At 41.0% G+C, this 19,911-nt stretch overlaps 1 protein-coding gene and 1 long non-coding RNA gene across 2 annotated transcripts in view; one reads left to right on the forward strand and one right to left on the reverse strand.

Annotated features, from left to right (window-relative positions):
* Positions 1 to 366: 366 nt before the first annotated feature.
* On the reverse strand, positions 367 to 9,572 carry LOC121353328. The gene is made up of 3 exons (XR_005955087.1): positions 9,206 to 9,572; positions 5,107 to 5,220; positions 367 to 3,830 (listed from the first exon to the last, which is right to left on the reverse strand). It is a non-coding gene; the product is annotated as an uncharacterized LOC121353328 (long non-coding RNA).
* Positions 9,573 to 9,607: 35 nt separating this feature from the next.
* The window catches only part of VWA8 (von Willebrand factor A domain containing 8), a 181,970-nt gene continuing 171,666 nt past the window's right edge, over positions 9,608 to 19,911 (forward strand). Inside the window, exon 1 of the mRNA XM_041466938.1 lies at positions 9,608 to 9,845. Within this exon, the coding sequence (XP_041322872.1) occupies positions 9,701 to 9,845 (145 nt within the window). The 5' untranslated portion in view covers positions 9,608 to 9,700. The remainder of the gene's footprint in view (positions 9,846 to 19,911) is intronic.

Genomic DNA, 19,911 nt, shown 5'->3' on the forward strand with positions numbered 1-19,911 from the left:
ATCAAAGTATGACTGACTAATTGCATGCAAACTGGCTTAAGCCCTTAAATTCTGAGCTTTTGAAGACAAAACTGCACCTGACATGCTTTGTGCTGCTCTTGAACTACTTCAGCACACTATGAAGCAAGGAAATAAAAGTAGAAATGGAGGCAAGACTTTTAAGATGTCCTTAAACTGACCTTCAGAAAGAACCAACAATGAACACTGAGAAAAAATTTGTCAGTGAAGAAGAATATTGTCCCAAATACAAACAAAAGCTTCACAATCCCATTTAAGCATTCTTAGAACATTAACCCATTTAAGATATTAGGACAGAAAAAGACCATTGCTGAGGACAGCAAGTGAAATTTGAGATGGGTTGGGTTGCTCTGTTCTACTCAAACAGATATCATATTTCAATTGTCAAAATACATTTAGAGGAATTTGAGGTATTTTCTTATTTAAGAGGCTCCATTGTGGACTTTAAAAGTGTTTATTTTACCATACAGCCACTTTAAAAAAAAAGGAAAAAAATCCACCTTCTAATGTATAAGCTAACAATGTACAGGTAGTTTAATCTCCTCATAATTACCATTTACACATTTCTTTCACTTGTCATAAAATTGAATCTTCCCAGAGAGACTGTCTGATAAAATTATACAGTACATCAAAGAGAACAAGTGAAAGTAAGTTTCATACTCATACACACTGAAATTTTGGTTGACCTAAAAAGAAAGACGTTTTTGTATCTCCTGCATCTTCTTTTGGAATCTATCCTTGGTTCATGCAGTTAATGTCTCTAATTTTCAGTTTGAACTGTTTCATCTGAACGTAATGGAAAAGTAAAACAAAGAGCTGAAACAACAATCAGATTGTTAAAGGTTTGTCTTTGCCTATTGTGTAAAAGATAATGCTGCTGTATTAAAAACACTAAGAGAATTCTAGTGAAGTTGGAGCTTCCCTGGAGGACCTGTGTTAAATAGTCTTGCCCTGAGAAAGTAAAGATTGTGCTTCACTTCAGATGCAGACTTTAAGAGATGAATGACAAACATCTTCAAGGTCGTTTCTTTTAGAAAGAAAATCCTATCATGACTGCATGACAGCTGGCTTTTTTTTTTTTTTTCCAAAATTTTTAGGCCATTCTTTAAAAAAAGGTTTAATCAATTTTCAGTTTAAAATTCCCAGAAAAAAAAAAAAAGTAGTGCCATTCATTCTCATTTATATTACACACAAGAGATTATATTAATGCAACTCAGTGGGATTTCAAATCTCAGACCAGGTCATTTAGAGCTATTTTAAATCTGCATTTTCGTACCTGTATAGCCTGTGAAGGTTTTCATTCTCTTCATGTAATGCTAATGCAGTCATAACGTGCAGGCCACAATGCCTTCTTCCCACAGATGACAGCACAGAAGGCACAATTTTGTGTATTTTATTTACATTGACAAGGTCAAGGGATCAGGCTGCTGACTGTGAACTCTCCTGTTAGATGGACCCAGAACATATGCCAGCAGGGAATTCATTGTCAGCTCCCTTAAGCAAGGACTTGGGATATTAATCTCTAAGTGGAACAGTTGGGTGCTCACCTCAGCTTTCGTTCTGAAGTAAATATTTCACTGTGTGCCACTCATAGCTCTGCCCTGTGGCCAGCCAGATGTGTTGACTGCAGAGAGGTGAAAGGTTCAGAAATGAGGCAGTAAGTATTTTCACCTGTTGGGAATACCCCAAAGGTGAACCCCATAAAAGGCCTCAGGCTCTACTGCACTAATGTTGTACGCTCTGCAGCTAAAGTATGGCAAAGTTGTATTCATTAACAGCAAACATGAGCTTGTGAGATTGCCTCACAGTTTATTGAAACTTAACCTTTGTGATACATGGAATTAGCCTGTGCTTCACAGGGATGATGCTGAATTATAGGGGAGCAACATTATTCCTGCCTTCAGGAAATCTGGCATTTTACTGATGATGTTAGATCAATGGCACATGCCACCAGTGACACTTTGGAGCTTATTCCGTGCAATCTTCTGCAGACAGCAAAAGGCAGTCCATTGAGACATAATCATTAGGAAAAGCCAAGTTGTTTATAACTTAAGGAAAAAGGAAACCTACCATTTCAACATGAAAAGAGATAAAGATTTCAGGTAATCATTGATCAGATTTTGCTTATCTCTTAAAGTATTAACAGCTCTACTAACATTTTGTTGCTGCCTTTGAGCTGTGGGCTGTGTCTGAAAAAGCTTTAGAATATAGGCACATAAGACTGGGATGGAACTAGTGTATTTTACCCAGATACTACCTGTCCACTCTACTAACCAGCTTTGTGTGCAGTTGCATAACACTCCAGTTATAAAATCAAACACTAAATACAGACCAGTGACGTTTGTTTGGCAGATATTTTACACCAGTGTTGAGGTGGGTGAAGAGGATACCAGATTTGTTTTAGAGGATCACGACAGCCAGAAGAACACAGGAAGGACAACAGTAAACATACATCTGATGCAAGTACAGATAAATCAATAAAAGACAAGTGAGCTGATACCCTACGCTGAGGATTAATGTGTATCAGAAATAGTGTGGCAGGCAGGACCAGGGCAGTGATTGTCCCTTGTATTTGGCACTGGTGAGGCTGCACCTCAAATTCTGTGTTCAGCATTGGGTATCTCACTACAAGAAGGACACTGAGGTGCTGGAGCATGTCCAGAGAAGAGCAACAAAGCTAGCGAAGGGTCCGGAGCAGATATTGTATGAGGAGCAGCTGAGGAATATGGGTTTGTTCAGCTCAGAGAAAAGCTCAGGAGGGACCTTATTGCTCTCTACAACTGGCTGAGAGGAGGCCATAGCCACGTGGGGGTTGGACTCTTCTCCCAAGTAACCAGTGATAGGACACGAGAAAATAGCCTCAGGTTGTGCCAGAGGAGGTATAGTTTGAATATTAGAAAAAAATTCTTTCAGAAAGAGCTGACAAGCATTGGAAAAAGCTGTCCAGGGAGGTATTCAAAAGACATGTAGGTGTGGTACTTAGGGGCATGGTTCAATGCTGGATTTGGCAGCGATGTGTTAACAGATAGACTCAATCCAAAGGTCTTTTCCACCCTAAATTAGTCTATAATTCTAAACACACATCCCTGTGTTCCTCAGATTGTAGTATTCAGTATCCAGATACTGTCTTCTTCAGGAGGTGAGACAGCAGCAGGATCTCAATATGTGGATTTTCTGTCTCTCTCTTCTTGAAGGGGTCATTGTATTTGCTGAAGTGTTAATACTATGCTAGGTATACCCTAAATCCAGTAGCTCATATATCAGCATTGTCAATGCATGCTAGGCTTTGTCAAACTATGAATGTCTGTGAAGCCAGTGAAACCCCAGCATCTGGTCATCTTACTAATTCTGTAAGAAAATTTTGTAATAATAGCAATGATAACAATATAGTTATATTACACACATACTGTTATATATCAACAATTTTGTTATACTTCATGTAACAATATAATTTTGGTATTTAATTTCTGAAGATTTGACTTCATGCAGTTCATGCAATTCTGCCATATTCTTTTACTGTAGCATTTTTAGTTTTTCTAGAGTTAAAAGAAATACCAATTACAGAAATCAAATAAAAACAATCCTCCTGCCTCAAAGTCCAAGTAATGCATCATCAGAAGAGCAGAGATGCCCCTGCCACTCAGACAAACAGCATGAGTGAACCATTTCAGTATACTTTCAGTGGATTTTGAAAATATTTTTGTCAGCAGAAGAGTACTGGGGGTTCCAGTGGTGCTCAGGAGATGTAAAACAATGGTCATGCTCCTTTCAGCTCTGTCTTAACCTCATCCCTCGTTACTATTGAAAAACACCTGAAAGACAATGCAGCCATTGGTCACAGCCAGCACAGCTTCATGAGACAAAAGTCCCATTTATCAGACCCAATTTCCTTTTATGACAAGGTAACTCACCTGATTGATCAAGGGAAGCCCACTGATGTAATGTTTTTGGATTTCAGTAAAGCTTTTAATACTGTCTCTCACAGGGTCCTGCTGGATAAAATGTCCAGCTCACATCTGGATAAACACATCATGCAATGGGTGAGCAACTGGCTCACAGGTTGGGCACAAAGGGCTGTAGTGAATGGGGTGACATCAGAGTGGTGACCTGTTACTAGGGGAGTTCCACAGGGCTCCAACCTCGGCCCTGTGCTCCTTCAACATCTTCATAAATTACTTGGACACAGGACTGGAAGGGATACTAAGCAAGCTCTCAGATGATACAAAACTGAGAAGAGCTGTTGTCTCACTTGAGGGCAGGGAGGCCCTGCAGGGAGACCTTGACAAATCAGAGGGCTGGGGAATCACCAACCATATGAAGTCCAACAAGGGCAAGTGCCGGATTCTGGAATGGGGAATCCTGGATGTACAGACAAACTGGGGAATGAGAGGCTGGAGAGCAGTGCCATGGAAAGGGACCTGAGGATCCTGGTTGATGGCAAGCTGAACAGCAGTGCCCTGGCAGCCAGGAGGGCCAACCCTGTCCTGAGTTGCATTGAACACCGCATCACCAGCAGGGAAAGGAGGGGATTGTCCCACTCTGCTCTGAGCTGGGGTGGCTTCACCTCAAGGGCTGTGTGCGGTTTTGGGTGCCACAATATATGAAAAACATTAAACTGTTTGAGAGTGTCCAAAGGAGGGTGACAAGGATGGTGAAGAGCCTTGAGGGGAAACTGTACGAGGAGCAGCTGAAGTCACTTGGTCTGTTCAGCCTGGAGGAGACTGACGGGAGACCTTGTTGCAGTTACAGCTTCCTCGGGAGGGGAAGAGGAGGGGTAGGCACTGATCTCTTCTCTGAGGTGACAGTGACAGGACCCCAGGGAACGGCCTGAAGCTGTGTCAGAGGAGGTCTAGATTGGATATCGGGAAAAGGTTCTTCAGCCAGAGAGTTGTTGGGCACTGGAACAGGCTCCCCAGGGAAGTGATCATAGCTTGACAAAGTTCAAGAAGTGTTTGGACAACCCTCTCAGTCACATGGTGTGACACTTGGGAATGTCCTGTGCAGGGCAGGTATCTGGACTTGATGATCCTTGAGGGTCCTTTCCAACTTAGCTTATTTTGTGATTGTGAGATAACTTTTAACACTCACCCAACATCCATGTAATGGTTTCATGCTCCCCTGCCTCCTTCTCCTTCGGGTTCCTTGCACTTAATTCACAATTTTCTAACTGTCCCTTTAAGCTTGGCTCCTGGTCCCCCTGCTCTGAAGAAGCACAGAAGGAGAAATGAGTTGGAAGTCTGGCTCAACCAGTGCAGTTTTCTAGTAGATCATCCTTCATATAAACAGAGTATGTTGACCTACCTGTTAAACTATTATCTATTTCCCCACTTTTCAGAAGCTCATGATTCATACATACAAAAAAAAAAAAAAAAAGGTATCATCAAAAAGCATCTTTCTGAAACCAGAATGACTCTCTTAGCAGAGCTCTTCTCCTTGATCTAAAAGTGAAGTATGGTGAAGTACCTAATTTTAGAACTGTTTTCATGTGGGTAAAACCAGCTGCAGATTTATCAGGCAGGACAAAGGTTTTAATCTTTATTTGCCCCTCCACTTTCCAGTAACAACAGGGAAAGCAGTAAGCATTTCCTTCATGTGATGTGGCTGCTCTGCCATGCAGCCTTCCATCTCATGTAGGGGTTATAGCTACTCCTGAGTAAAACATTCTCTTTTCTTTTCTGAAAAGTCACTAAACTATTTTTGTTCAAGTTTTCAAAAGAAGTGTTCTGCCTGAGGCAGAAATCCAGCATGAAAAATTTCTGCCCAAATTATTAAAGAATGGTGGAGTAACAAACTACTGAAAACAGATGGAGTTTGGCATAAGAAATTGCAGATGCCATCACTCATGGCCTTTATACTCTCTAAGCATTTATACCATAACACATATTCAAATGTGCACTACCACTCAGCAGAGTTCTCACTTCTCTTACCTTCTGTGTTCCTTTAAAAAAGCCCAAAAAACAAAACAACAAAAAAAAAAAAAAAAAAAAAAAAAAAAAAAACCAAAAAAACAAACAAACAAACAAAAAAAAACCCTGGACTTTCTCTCTGTAATATTGATCTTCAAGAAATGTACTTCCAAGTAGCTAGAGGCTATTAGGTCAACCTTCCACTCAGGAATCAGGTGGCAAGAACCTCCTTACCTCAATGTCATTATTTCTTACAAAAATCAGTAATGACTTTATCCTTACTCACTGTTTTAATTCAGTGTAACAGTGCAAACAGCACAGAAAAACTCAGAGACAGAGGGGTCTGAACAGATACCAAGAAAGCTAATGGAGTGGATTTTAATAGAGTGGGTTTTAATTTCTTGAAGGAAGTTGCCATACAAACAGATAGCAAAAATCTTTCAATCCTTAACAAAAAAGGTCTTTCAATCCTTAACAAGAAAGTTAGTAATTATACATTCTGGGGTGGGAGATCTATAATAAACACCATTTGTAGAACAAATTATAGCACTGACTCTTGCTTATATTATAAGAGAGCAGAGGAAAGAGGTGGATATTCTAACAACCATTGGATACAGAGAAAGACATAATGAATGAAAGTTTAGCAAGAACTAGGAGATAAGACAATGTACATTAGAACCTTAATGTATTATTGGTGGATCCATTTATTTTTTTATATCAACTTGGATTAAACAAGGGGACAAATTTAGGATTCAAGTCAACAAAGAAACAGCTGTGCATTTCCATTTGTATTTGATTTATATTGTTACAAATCAATGTCATACAAGAGAAGCACCTTCTGGTATATCAAAGACTCACTATAGTGAATTAGAGTGGCTCCATGGAAATAATAGTTATATTTGTTCAAAATTTATACACAACAAATCTGGCTCTCTCTACATCTACTGTTTAAGGCAGCTACAGCTAATTTGGGAGAACAACTCTAAATTTTAATCCAAGGAAAATAATTTTGCCTAACTGAAAAGAAATTATACAGAAGTATCCTCTTGATCTCAGGAAAAATTAATGGTAAGGAAGCCCTGCATCCACTAATGGCTTGACTTTCTCTGTTAGCATCACCAGATGGAATCCACACCACTAGGAAATTGTATGAATTCTAAGAGACTTCCCTTTTTTGTTTCTTCACATTCTCTGGACATAGTTTCAAAGGAGTTTAATGTTAGACCTACCCTCTAGACAAAGCTTTAACAGAAAATGAAGATTGACTTATTCCTATTACTGTAGTCCAGCCAGACCATTTCAGTAAAATTCAAGCCTCAATGCATTCAGTGGGAGATTTCCTATGAAGTTCAGATGAAGCCAGGATTTCATCTAAGCTTCTCTCTTCTGGTGCAGGAGAACTGACTACAACTAGGCAGAGATGATGCATTGTTCTTTACAGTCTGCACCTGTGTCTAATTTAGTCTTGCAGCTAGAGCTACACAGCAAAGTACTTGACAGCTACTAGAGAGAATAGTCTGGAAACTGTCAACTCAGAGGGATGCTTTTAGAGCTCTCACTCTTTGGAGTAGGTTCTTTTCTGTCTAATCAAAGGAAAAGTATTTTTGTTAAGAAACTTGACATTCCAAATAAGAGTGCTGTTAAGTCAGGGAATGAAAATATGAAAATGCTGTTTGTTACCAGTGCTGTAAATCTTGCTGAAAGCCTTCACAAACACACCAGATGCAGACTGCTAAATCCTTCCACTTCATGACAGCACTGAACTACTGACGGAATCACGCTTTCCACAGAGAGGATTGAGCAAGTACCAGATATGTAAAGCCTGTACGCATCAGTTATGATTAGCAAGTCAGGCGGATGCCATACTCAAGCAATAATTTCATATTGTAGAGCCAGATAAAAATTTCACACATATACAAGAAAAAGCTTGATTCTATGCATTCACACTACTACATTAAATTTTGAGTGCTGGCAGGACTGAGCGTATAGGCTAAAAACAGTGTAACATTCAAGTTGTGCATCTAAGTGTTTGTGTATACATGTATACATGCAACAAAATTACCATATCCATAATTATGCACAGAGATAACAATGTTTCCATTATATCTTTCACAGCAACAGTTTGAAAATCAGTAAGTATAGTTTTCTCTTGCTGCAGATGGAAAGTTGGATGCTGAACTTCAGGCTGAATTTGAAGTTTTGGAAAAGTTGATTAATTTAGAATTTTAAGACAACGCTTTAAAAAGCAAAACATTTTATAGATACATGACTCAGAATGAGCTGAAATTTAAAGCATTTAGCTTGACAGGTGCATATACATATACACACAAAGAGGTAAAAGGAGGCTTTGTACATTCACAGTGTGAAATTACTGTGAAAACACTGTGAACCTGTACCAAACTGAAATGTCTCCTTATTTTCAGCATAGCATAAACCTATGCAGCATTCAGGTGATGCATTTAATCGCTTGCGTATCTGTTGCTATTTATTCTTTTTTATATAGCTATGACAAAGAAGAAAAATGTAGTCTTCTAATTTAATATCTCAGATTGCTAAGATATATTTATAAACCATTCCATTGTTATTTTGCTTCACTGGCCTTCTAGTCAGTTCCAACAGACCTTCTTGTTACTTAGCCTATCTTTAGCCTCCAGCATTTGTGATCTTCAGCTTACAAGAAATTAGGGCAATATCCATAAAAGGATGTTTCAATTTAGTTTATCCTGCCTTAGACCCAGAAAACAGGTTCACAGACCTATATTAGGTACTAAGAATAGAAATTATACCTAACCAATACCCTAGGCAACAGGAAATGCTGAAGAGGTGAAATTTCACCTCTCCTAAGTGTTTAATGCACCTAACACCGAGCTGCAGAAATGTCTAGGATGAGACCAACATTCCTAGTTAATAATATCTTATGGAGGCTTAGAAGTCCCCGTAAGAAGGTTGTCAATGTTTAAACTGATGCTTAGGTCCCACTTTAAAGGCTTTCTTTTGGATAATTATTCAGTGCTGGAAACATGCAGGAAATGGGAGATCTAAGGGAGCAAAATCCTCCCGGCTGATACAGCCAAAACCTGAACCACAGCTGATAAAGGTGGTGGCTTCACTCTGGCTTCTACTTCCACCAAGGTCCCTCACCAGTCTTTCTACTGGTGCAGAGAACCAAGTCTCTACTTGATTTTCCTTGGAATTAGGCTTAGTTATCGTGAAAGCTTCAGGCTTGCACAGATTATTCTAAAATTTCCTCCTGAGCTTTTACTTAAATCCAAGAGCATTACCTTTAGCTGGAATATGCCAATTTTGAAGTCTATTTCTGCAACGTGACCTTTTACAAAAATCTCACATCTAAGCCAAACGTCACTCCGGAGTAACCCAGATTCCTCCTGAAGTACGAAATGCCTGGATCCCGAGAACGCAGGCGAGGGCCGGCACTGGGGCAGGAGGGCCGAGAGACACCAGAGGTAGAAAACCTTCGGCGCACGAATCCGCCTCGGCCGCCGCTGCCCGCGCCTGGCTCTCGGGGCTGTTTCAAACGTTCCCAGCTGCGGAGTTCACCCCCTCGTACAAAAAGCAAACATTCTGTTCTCGCACCCTCCCGAGGGGCCTGGCCCCGCTCCGGCAGGTCCCCGCACCCGGCGGCACCGGTCCGCGCCCGCCCGGCCCCGGTTTCCGGCGGGACTTTGTGCGGCTGCGCTTCCCTTCCCCCGCGCTCGGCCGGGCCGCGGCCGTGCCGGTGTCTCTGCCCCGGCCGTGCCCGTCTCCCCGCGGTCTCCATGCCGTCGCGGGTGCTGTGCCTGGGCGGCGGGGCCGGGGGTCCCGCTGCGCGCAGGGTCCGCCTGCTCCTGCGGCAGGTGGTGGGCGGCGGCGCGGCCGCGGCGCGGTACGGCCGCTCCGAGGTCAGGGCGCTGCACAGCTCAGGTAACCCACCCCGGCGGCCCCCGCTGCCTCGGCCCCCGCTGCCTCCCCCGGCTGCCCCTGTTCTGGGCACAGCCCCGGCGCTGCCGCCGCGCCGTGGGGAGGCCGGCGGGCAGGTACCGCCCTGGGCTGCGGGCTTGTCCAAGCTGCGCTGCCGCCCCTGTGTCTCATGTTCGTGAGTGCGGGGGCTCCGGAGAAGGGCAGGGGAGCTGGCGAAAGGTCTGGAGCGCAGGTCCCATGGAGAGGGTCTGAGGGCGCTGGGCTTGTTTAGCCTGGAGAAGAGGAGGCTCAGGGGGACCTTGTCTCTCTCTACAACTCCCTGAAAGGAGGGTGTAGCGAGGTGGGGGTCGGTCTCTTCTCCCAGGTAACAACTGACAGGATAAGAGGGCATAGCCACAAGCTTCACCGAGGGTGATTTAGGTAGGACTTTAGGAAGGATTTCTTCACAGGAGGTGTGATTAGGTGTTGTAGTGGACTTCCCAGGGGCGTGGTGGAGTCACCATCGTGGAGGTGTTTAGGGAACGACTGCACCTGGCACTCGGTGCCATGGTCTGGTTAGCATGGTGGTGTTTGGTCATAGGTTGGACTCGATTATCCCAGAGGTCTTTTCCAACCTGGCATGAGGGGAAAGGGCAGAGTTCAGTCACAGACTTGCAGGGACGCTTACTGTGGCTTGTGATAGCTCCTGCTCCAAGTGCTTCAGCCGCAGTGAGGCAAGGGGCAGCCCTGCAGCTCGTGCCTGTGTGAGCCATGCTGCTCTGCAGAGCGTCTGTCACATCTCGCCATGCTTTCTGCTCCTGCATCACATGGCTTCCTCCTTCGGCCGGGGCTGAGCCGCACTGTTTGTGTCGGGGCTGCCAGGGCTGCTGCGTGTCTGACTGTGCCGGCAGCATATGGTAATGAGATAGAGGGTTGACCTTGAGCCTGCAGATGCCATGAGGGATGACCTGAACTGCCCTGGAATATCCTCCTTTGAGAGGTGACCTTTGAGACAGGTGGTGGGCCTGTGCTGAGTAGAAGCAGAGTCTGGAAAGGGTGACATATGCCTGTGGTAATTGACACTTCTCAGGATGAAAGCCAAAAGCAACAAAGCTCCTAAGTACAGAGTGAGTGATGAGTAGTGATCTGCAAGTGATTGTGATAGGGGAGTACTTGCTCAAGCTCTTAATTACACTCCTTTAATCCCATTTATCTACATTTTAATATTTTAAAATCTGTTTATTAGTTAATCAGTTAATTTCTTTGTTTAGTTTCTGAAAAGTTACTCAAGAAGGAAATCTTTGAGGGAATGATAGCCATAAAATTCCTTCAAGAATTTGAAGAATAGATAATATCTATTTTGTGAGAAGTACTAAAAAGGCGAGAGTTATTTAAGAGTTATTTATATATTTAGAGTTATTTATATATAAAAGACTAGTTGGGGTTGTTTAACCTGGAGAAAAGGAGACTCAGTGGTGACCTTATCACTCTCTACACTTCCCTGAAGGTTGGCTGTAGTGTCTTGTAGTTGGTCTCTTTCTCCAAGCAGCAACTGACAGAACCAGAGGACACAGTCTCAAGCTGCATCAAGGGAAATATGGGCTGGGTATTAGGAAAAAGTTTTTCACTGAAAGAGTCATAAAGTACTGGAATGGTCTTCCTGGGGAGGTGGTAGTGTCACCATCCCTGGATGTGTTTGAAAAAAAGACTGGATCAGGCACTTGATGCCATGGTTTAGTTGAGTGTTGGGGCATGAGTTGGTCTCTATGATCTTGAAGGTCTCTTCCAGCCAAGTGATTCTGTGAATTCTATTTAGCATCAAACATTTTAGCGTGAAAGAAAACAAGTTAATGATGAAGTGAGTAAAGTAAAACACACCAGAAGAAGGTAGCTCAGTGCTTTTCAGCCCTTTGTTGGGTTAAGTAACTTTAAGAAGAAAAAGAAATTTAGCAGTGTAAAATGGTAGCAAATGCAGCATTGCTGAAAATATTTCATCACTTTAAATGTGCTGTGGAATGCAATAGAGTTTAACTCAGTGATATTTGTGAATACACTCTGTGTATATGTGAATAGTAGGAGTATTCTCAGTTACAATCAATGATGGTAGGAGTTTTGGTAGAAAGATTTAAGTCTCAAAACACTAGAGAATATTGTAGATAATATGAGGGATATTTCCCCTCCTGACGCCTGAGACATCTCATTCTTTGTAGTGCTTCCCATTTTTTCTGTGAATTTGGATCAGAAACTGATTTTATTGAGAATATTAAGCGTTTATGTAGGGCTTACTTGTATGACACTTATATGGTTTCTATTTTTGGTAACAATTTCCTATTGGTAACACTTTCTTCGTGACATCAGTTACCTGGTAATCATTACAAAGTTTCACAACATGTCTCTTAATCACTTCTACCCCAGGGAGCAATTAGCTGTGTCTGTCTCTCCCATGGTTTCTGCTTGATTATGCCCAAGATATCAGGCTCCTTTATCAGTTCCATTGTATTCTCTCTCTTACTCTCCATATTTGGGACCTTGATATTAAGAATACTAGGTTTTTTTTCCTGTTTGTTTTGTGGGTGTTTTTAAAATTAATTTTTTAAATGTTTGCATGTCTTCATGCAGACCCTAGCATTTTTTTGAGGATACTGAAGTTACAAAGGATGATCTGAAATTTTTTGTGCCATATGTGTTTTTGCTATTTCTGTGCAGCTCCTGTAATTACAGTTCTTGTTGTAAGTGGTGTTGAGGTTGCATAAATAAATAAACAAAACATGTCTTAAAAGGTTGGAAGCTTTAAGAGGCAGCTAATCAGCAATTTGTTGTGTAAGCAGTAATTTGGATGTGACGTCCCTGCCAGGTCAGGGTTGAAATCCCAAACAGGATTTACTGTCTGTCCTGGTACCTTCTGAGTGTAGGGGAGGAACTGTTGCCTGGTGTTGTGCTGTTACATGTGAAGAAGCCATCCTTCTTAGCTTTTTAACTCAGTCTTTGCAAAGTGAGTGTGGGGTCCAAAGTGAGTTGCTGGTCCACTGGGGGCTGTGGAGGAACCACTAAAGCTGTCAAGTGGTAAAGCTTACGAGAAGTCTCAAAGTGAAAGAGACTGCAGGACAGAAGGGTAATGGGAATGTCTAGGAAGGTTTGGGATTGTGCAATGTAATTAACAAGGGAAGCAATTTATAGGAGCGAGTGTTGTAGAAGGCTGACTGTCAAAATAATTCTTAATGCGGGTTTCATGTTTCCATCTAAAAGACTAAAAAGTATCAAATTTTTGTAGACTGTAGATTTTTTTAGACTCATGATGAATTAGGTTAAATGCATTGTGACCTGAATAGAATTGAGTTCTATGCAACTCAATTCACATTTATTTAATTATTTTAATCTATATGCAATATTAATATTTTTAAAAAGTTGACAGAATACACAATGTTGGAGTTGCTGTAGGGGATTACAGGGAACAAACACTAAATTTGAGATAAACTGAAGAACTGGAAAAATAAAAAACCATTGCCAGTTAGATAGTAAATGCAAAGGAAGGTCTCTCGTGTGCTTTGCTGCTCAGTGTATATAAAATAACTTATGCTTTGTCACTGGTGTAGACCAAGATATGTACTATCTACATTTGCTGTTTTCTGCAGCACTGCCTGTCCAGGTTCACTTCCTCTACTTTCCTTATGTGAAAGTTTTGGTCAGTTCCCGTTCCTAATCAAACTTGTGTTTAAAACCTGTAAGATCTCAGTAGTACATGCGAGCATATCTGCTGAGTAAGGCACAGTCACTTGTGAAAATTGCACCACACTTCAGAATCCTGTAATGTTCATCATTGGTGTACAGCATCTAAAAGTTTGTGGTAAAAATCGATTATCTGAAAGAAGGCTATGAATTTGACTGTGTGTTTGTAAGTGGTTCTTTTCCAGGTTTGTCCTCATCAAAAGACTAAAGATCTGGTTAATGATGGATGTAAATGCTTTCTGGCACATTGCCTTTTCCAATTTTACCTGTGTCATTATCTTTGTTGAGGTTCACATGTTGACAGCTGAGAGTGTGTTTCTGACAATACTTTTTTCTCTGTCAAAACCTATTTTTAGAGAGACTTCATGCTTTCTTGTTTCTCATGACATTCCTATAATTGTTCATTACCTCCGTAGTTGTACTTAGGGAACTGCATTGTGGTGACTGAAATGATTCCAGGGATTTGATTTATGGTGAGCCTTGTGTACGGCTTCTTGCGTCAGCACAACTCAGAAGGCAGCAAATGGGAATGGGAATTTTCAAAGCCAGTTGTCTGAAAGTTCGCAGAGTTATGCCTGGGTTATTTCAAATTATTCTAACATTTAGAAAAGAAAAGGTTCATGGTAAAAGAATAGTGTATTTTATTAGACATGCTGATGTAGCTGGAACAAAGGGGTAAAATGTCAGGCCAGCTTCTGTAGGGCTTCACTTTTGGTGTATGACTGGATGTCAGTAAATAGTTTCTAAGTGTTAATATTTGCCTGTTGTTTGAAATTTAATTTTTTCTGTTAAACAACTGTTACAGGCCTGATATGTGTTGATGTGTTCTACAAGTTGTGCCTAGCTTAATGTGTAAGGTTGAAGTTGTAGCTGCTTGGCATACTCAGGGACTCAGGATAGTTGTAGGCAATGCCACAGCTAATTTTAAAGCTGTTTTGTCAGTTTTGGATAGCTTTTCAGTAAATGTGAAATCTCAAAAACGTTTCTGTTGATTTTCAGTTGCAGATTCTTTTTGATTGAAATTCATTTTTGAAATTATACTGATGTACTTGTTATCTAAGCTCAGTTTTGAGTAGATAGTCTGGTTTTTCTCCACTGAGCAAAATGTGCTTCAGAAACCTTTGTACAGTTTGAAAACACTCTGAGTGAAAACACTCACTCTAATTTTTCACAAAAGTAGCACTGGCTACAGAAGATTGGAAAGCACTGGTGATGCGATGGGCATCTGTTACTGTGTGACTAAGAGGAGCTGGTGGATATCACTTTCTACAGACAGCTAGCAGTAACCTCCCACTCATGAGCTTTCGTGCTCACAGGGGATTTCAGCCATGCAGACATGAGCTAGGAGGGCAATCTGGCGTTGTGCATGCACTCTTGGTACTTCCTAGGCTGTATTGGTAAAAATTTTGTAACTCAGATGCCAAGGTTAACTCTTCAGTTTGTCTGCTGCTTTCAAGTAGGGAAGAGCTGTGACCAGTTTCACAGGTGGCAGCCTAGATCTCAGTGACTGGAACATGACTGAGTTGCACATCTGGAGGAAGACTGGGAAGGTGAGCAGCCGAATTAGGATCTTGGACTTCAGGACTGCAAACTTACACTTATTCAGGAGATTGGTAGGTAGAATCCTTTGGATAACAACCATGAAGATGGAAGGTCCACAGGAGAGCTTGAAAATTTTTAAAGAAAGCTTAATGGCAGCTTGGGAATGAGCCATTCAGCAGTAGCTTCTGTTGGGCCAAGCAGGGAACTTCTCAATGACCTAAAACACAAAAGGGGAACATACAAAAGTACAAGTAAGGACAGACAGCAGGAGTGTAAAAGTGCAATTTAGTATGCAGGGACAAAATCCCTACCATCTTGCCAGAGTGCAGACATTTAGTCCAGAAGGACCCTGATGAACATGAGAACTGGGACAATGGAAACCTCAGAAAGTTTAAATGTGAAGATCTGCTAGTGGACTAAAGTGTTGCTGGGAAGGGACTGGCTGAATAACAGCTTTGATGAAAAGGCTGTGGGATTGCAGTGGGATGTCTGGTTGAATACAGCAGGGGAAGAGGTTGGCTAGAGTGGCTGTGGAACATCCATCCTTGAAAGTTCTGTGATTCAGTCAGACAGAGCCACAGCTCAGCAGATCTCATCTTGGCGATAAACTGATGTTGAGGTTGAAGATGACCAGTGTTTCTGCAGTGTTCTGCTCTTTGATGAAATGGGCAGCTTGACACCTGTCTCACATGGTAAATGTATTAAGAAGGGATATTCTGGAATTTATCAAGTCTGCGTAAGACCATCATGGTAGTAAACATTTAAAACTGACTTTTCGCCTCATGAGACTTTTGTAATTGAGGAATATCAGACTCCCTACTTTCAGGGTATTGGCCCAAACAAATAGCTTTTGCTAAGTAAAGATTGTATGTTTCCTGCATGGCTGGATCATGGAATCATAGAACATGCTGGGTTGGAAGGGACCCTCAAGGTTCATTGAGTCCAACTCCTGGCCCTGTGCAGGACGCCCCAAGTGTCCCACCATGTGCCTGAGAGCATTGTCCAAATGCTTCTTGAGCTCTGTCAACCTTGGTGCTATGACCACTTCTCTGGCAAGCCTGTTCCAGGATTCAGCCACCCTCTGGGTGAAAAGCCTTTTCCTAATATCCAGCCTAAATCTCCCTTCCAGAGCTTCAGGCTATTTCCCCAAGTCTTATCACTGGTCACCACAGAGCAGAGATCAATGTCAGATAAGATTCCATGTTAATGTTGTTGATCTTTTACTAATGCAGAAAAATGAATAAAAATGTTATCTTTCTTGAGTAAATACCAAGATTTTGGTTTCATGGCACCTTGAACTGTAACCAGTAAAGACACTCATTAGCGAGCCCAAAACAGACAACTGAAAAATCTAATGTTAGCTTCAAACATAAAAATTGAAAAAATAGAAGATTTAAAAAGAATGTTGAGTAGAGATTGAGTAATATTCAAATTTTATGTTTGGAGCAGTTGTTTTGGTTTTTTAGAGATAAATATTTCATTTTGTCCATAAAAAACCAGAACTTTAGTGGATTTATTTGCTTAGCTCAGAGATAGATTTTGTTCTGTAAACATTTCATGTATTTCAGTCAGCAGCAGCTGTCAGACTGCAGCATCCTGTTGACAGGAGCTGAGCTCCACCTCTACTATGTGTGAAGGCACTGGTGGTCAAGGAACACACTTAAACTTTGTGAATGCAGGGAATAGGTTTCTGTCCCTCATATTCATGTCTTTGAGAAGTTTCCAATACTGATGAGGTGCAGAGTAGGTAACAATATAATGAATGTAATATTTGCAGCCATAAAGACAGCCAATAAGAGCTGCTATGAAATGTAAAAAAGAAGTAAGTTACAAGGCTGTCTTTTATTCCTCCCCTGAATAGTGTATTTGACAAAGTTAAGGAAAAAGAATAAACCTGGAAAGTATAATTTCTGTTTTTTCAAAATAAGTCAGCTCTTCAAGGATTAGTAAGAGCTGACACTCTTCTCTGTTTCTTTATGGAAGTGTGCTGGATAAATACCAGTTCAAAACATAATTTTTTTCCCCTCCTTCACATTAGAATGAAATTAAGACCTGGAAATATACATTTGACTATGATATAGATTTCAGGCTTTTCTTTAACAGGTGTGGTTTTATCACATAGAAATTATTATTAGCAGAGCTTAGCAACTTCACAGTTTTAATATGTTCTTGCTGTTGCAGGCTTTTGAAACCAGATGGATGGTCTGTGTACAAGTGAATGTGCAATATACTAGGGAGAGTGTGTTAATCTCACCTATTTTCAGGACTAAAGAGGCCAGGAGGCAATAAATTCAGCAACCTAAAAACATAATGTTCTTGAAGTGTCTTACAGAAACAGATAATACAAATATAATTTACACATGAGATTGGAACTGTTTGTATTTTGTACTCAAAAACCTAAATACATGTATAGATCTTTTCAGGTTGTTTTCTTGTACAGTAGTATTTCTTAATTTCTTTGTTTTAAAATAGCCTTTTCAAATGTATTAATTTTAGTCTTTTTTAATTCATGTGTTTTTTTTTTTTTTTTTTTTTTTTTTTTTTTTTTTTGGTTTTTTTTTTTTTTTTTCCAGAAAAATGGCAAGTAGAATAAAACTTCTTTCTATTTCAAAGTTCTTAATGTGTAGTTGATATGCAGTCTGACCGGTGTTGCTGTAAATAATTTAAACAGCAGTGTTTTTTTCTTTTCAGCATAGAGGAATAAATAGTAGGATTAGGGAATAGTCTCTTCGTGGGAGGTGGGGAGGTGAGGAGGGATAGTTGGTGTGGTACTTACTGGCTGTTAAGATCAGTCAAACCTGCCAAGTACGTAGTGAGACTGCATGTTCAGGAAGCCTCCTTGCTGAGATTGTAACATCACATCATCCACAGTGGGTCAGAACAAAGGTCCATCAAACCTACTGTTCCATATTGGCCAACAGTGAGTAGGAGATGCTGGGCGAGAATAAAAGCACATGGTGTTCATGCAGGGGTGCCCTGCCAAAGTGCCTTCCCAGCCTCCGGCTGCCTGCTCAGGGGCTTGGAGCTGGTGCTGCCTTTCTATTCAGACTGAGTAGAAGAAATAGGCCTGCTTGTCTGAAGAGCTCTTCTCAGTTACTGTAAAAAACAGACACAGACAATGATATTGTTTCTGGCTAAAATGTAGGTCTAAAGAAGAGAGTGTATCATTCAGTGGTCTGCAGTTACTGTGTAGCTATATGTCCATGTATGCGTTTCTGTATTGCCTGAGGTGCAATTCACACCTGCCTTTTTCACCTGCAGGAAAAAGAGCTCATTGCATGTATTGGGGCTGTGTTCATGTATCTTTTTTCCTCCAGAGAGTCTCCAGAATCATGTTACTGGTTTCAGTCTTTATGTGCTACCAATTTTTTACCCCTGTTGCATAGGGTCTCAAAAGACCTCCTGTGTCTTTTCTGCCCCGTGAATGGGATGTCCCCTTTACCTTTTGGGTTTTGGCCAATGTGGCTCTTGTTTTGTTTCAGCAGCCATGGTTCTTTGTGTATATTTTGCACTGCTTGTATCCCACTGTTTTCCCCAATGACTGTGGTATCTAAGGTTACTGTTTTCTCTGTGGGAGACAAGAAAGCAGAAGCACATCTTCCCTGCTTGCCCAAGCAAGACTGATATAGCCTACAAAGTCTCTGTCACAAAATCCTGTGGATATAGCTCTTGTCCACAATAGTGTGGGAGTAGCTGGTGGAATGGGTTGGAGTATATGTAGGCAGTTCCATAATTTGCCATGTAGTCAAACAATTTGGGGTACATGTGTTCAAATTACAGGTTTTGCTGATTTAACATCGCCATTTAACCAAGCAGGCTGTTATCAGTTCCTTGCCAGCTGGTGAAACGCTAGAAAGAGCCTGTCCAGAATGACATCTCTGTTCAAAGGGTTTGGAAATACAGTGGAAATGGAGTAACCAAACATGAGTTTTTAAACAACTACAGAAGAAACAAATTGAGATGAGAAAATTTAGCCCAGGTGGAAGTGAGTGATAAGATTAGTGGGCTAATCCTCCCTCTGCTCATTTAGCTAGGAAAATGGACTTTGCTGTCTTGGTTTATTATTGCTTAAGGTTCTATTAAACACTGCTAATATTTTTGCTTTTTGGACAGATGCAAGCTGGAGGCTACATTTGTCTCCAGGCAGCAAAAAACAATTGAAAGCTAAATACACTGTGTGCTCAGCTCTCACCACATCTTACGTACGGATGTAAGTTCTCTCCCAGTGTATTTTTCATGAAAGGGTCCATTTTTTGTGGGGTCCATTGGTGTCTGGAATATTTGTGGGATTTTTGAACATGGTTAGATGTGTTGATCAAGAGTTAGCTTGATATGGACTGACATAAATACCACCAGAAGTGATGCATTTTTCATTTTTCACCTAGATGAAACTTGGTTTTTATTTGTTTGATTTTTTTTTTAAGGCAGTGTAGGAAGTCAACAAAGGCTTTTCAGTACTGTGCTAATAAACTAGGTAATTGAAATTCTATCCTGTGGATATTATCATCCCAATGTATTTTGGGATTATGAAAAAGTTTGACATCTTGTTGTTTTGGCATCTTGGCTCTACTGGGTTTTGGAAGACTGTGTATGCATGAAATAGTATTTACTATTGAGCTGAGGTGATTTTAGCTAGAAGCTAATTAATCATAGACTCTTGTCTCACTGCATGTTAGCTGGGGATTTCTGAGAAAAGAAACTGTCACTAATTTATTAGGGATATGTAAGGCAACCTGCTCTTTTTAGAATGTTATTGTTCCAGGCTGAGCTAATGAGAAAGATGTCAACTTTTGCAGGAAGCAGTGGGCTCCTAGGGTGTTTT

This window comes from Pyrgilauda ruficollis, unplaced genomic scaffold (genome assembly GCF_017590135.1).
Source record: "Pyrgilauda ruficollis isolate IOZ18807 unplaced genomic scaffold, ASM1759013v1 scaffold20, whole genome shotgun sequence".
In the NCBI taxonomy this organism is placed as follows: Eukaryota; Metazoa; Chordata; class Aves; order Passeriformes; family Passeridae; genus Pyrgilauda; species Pyrgilauda ruficollis.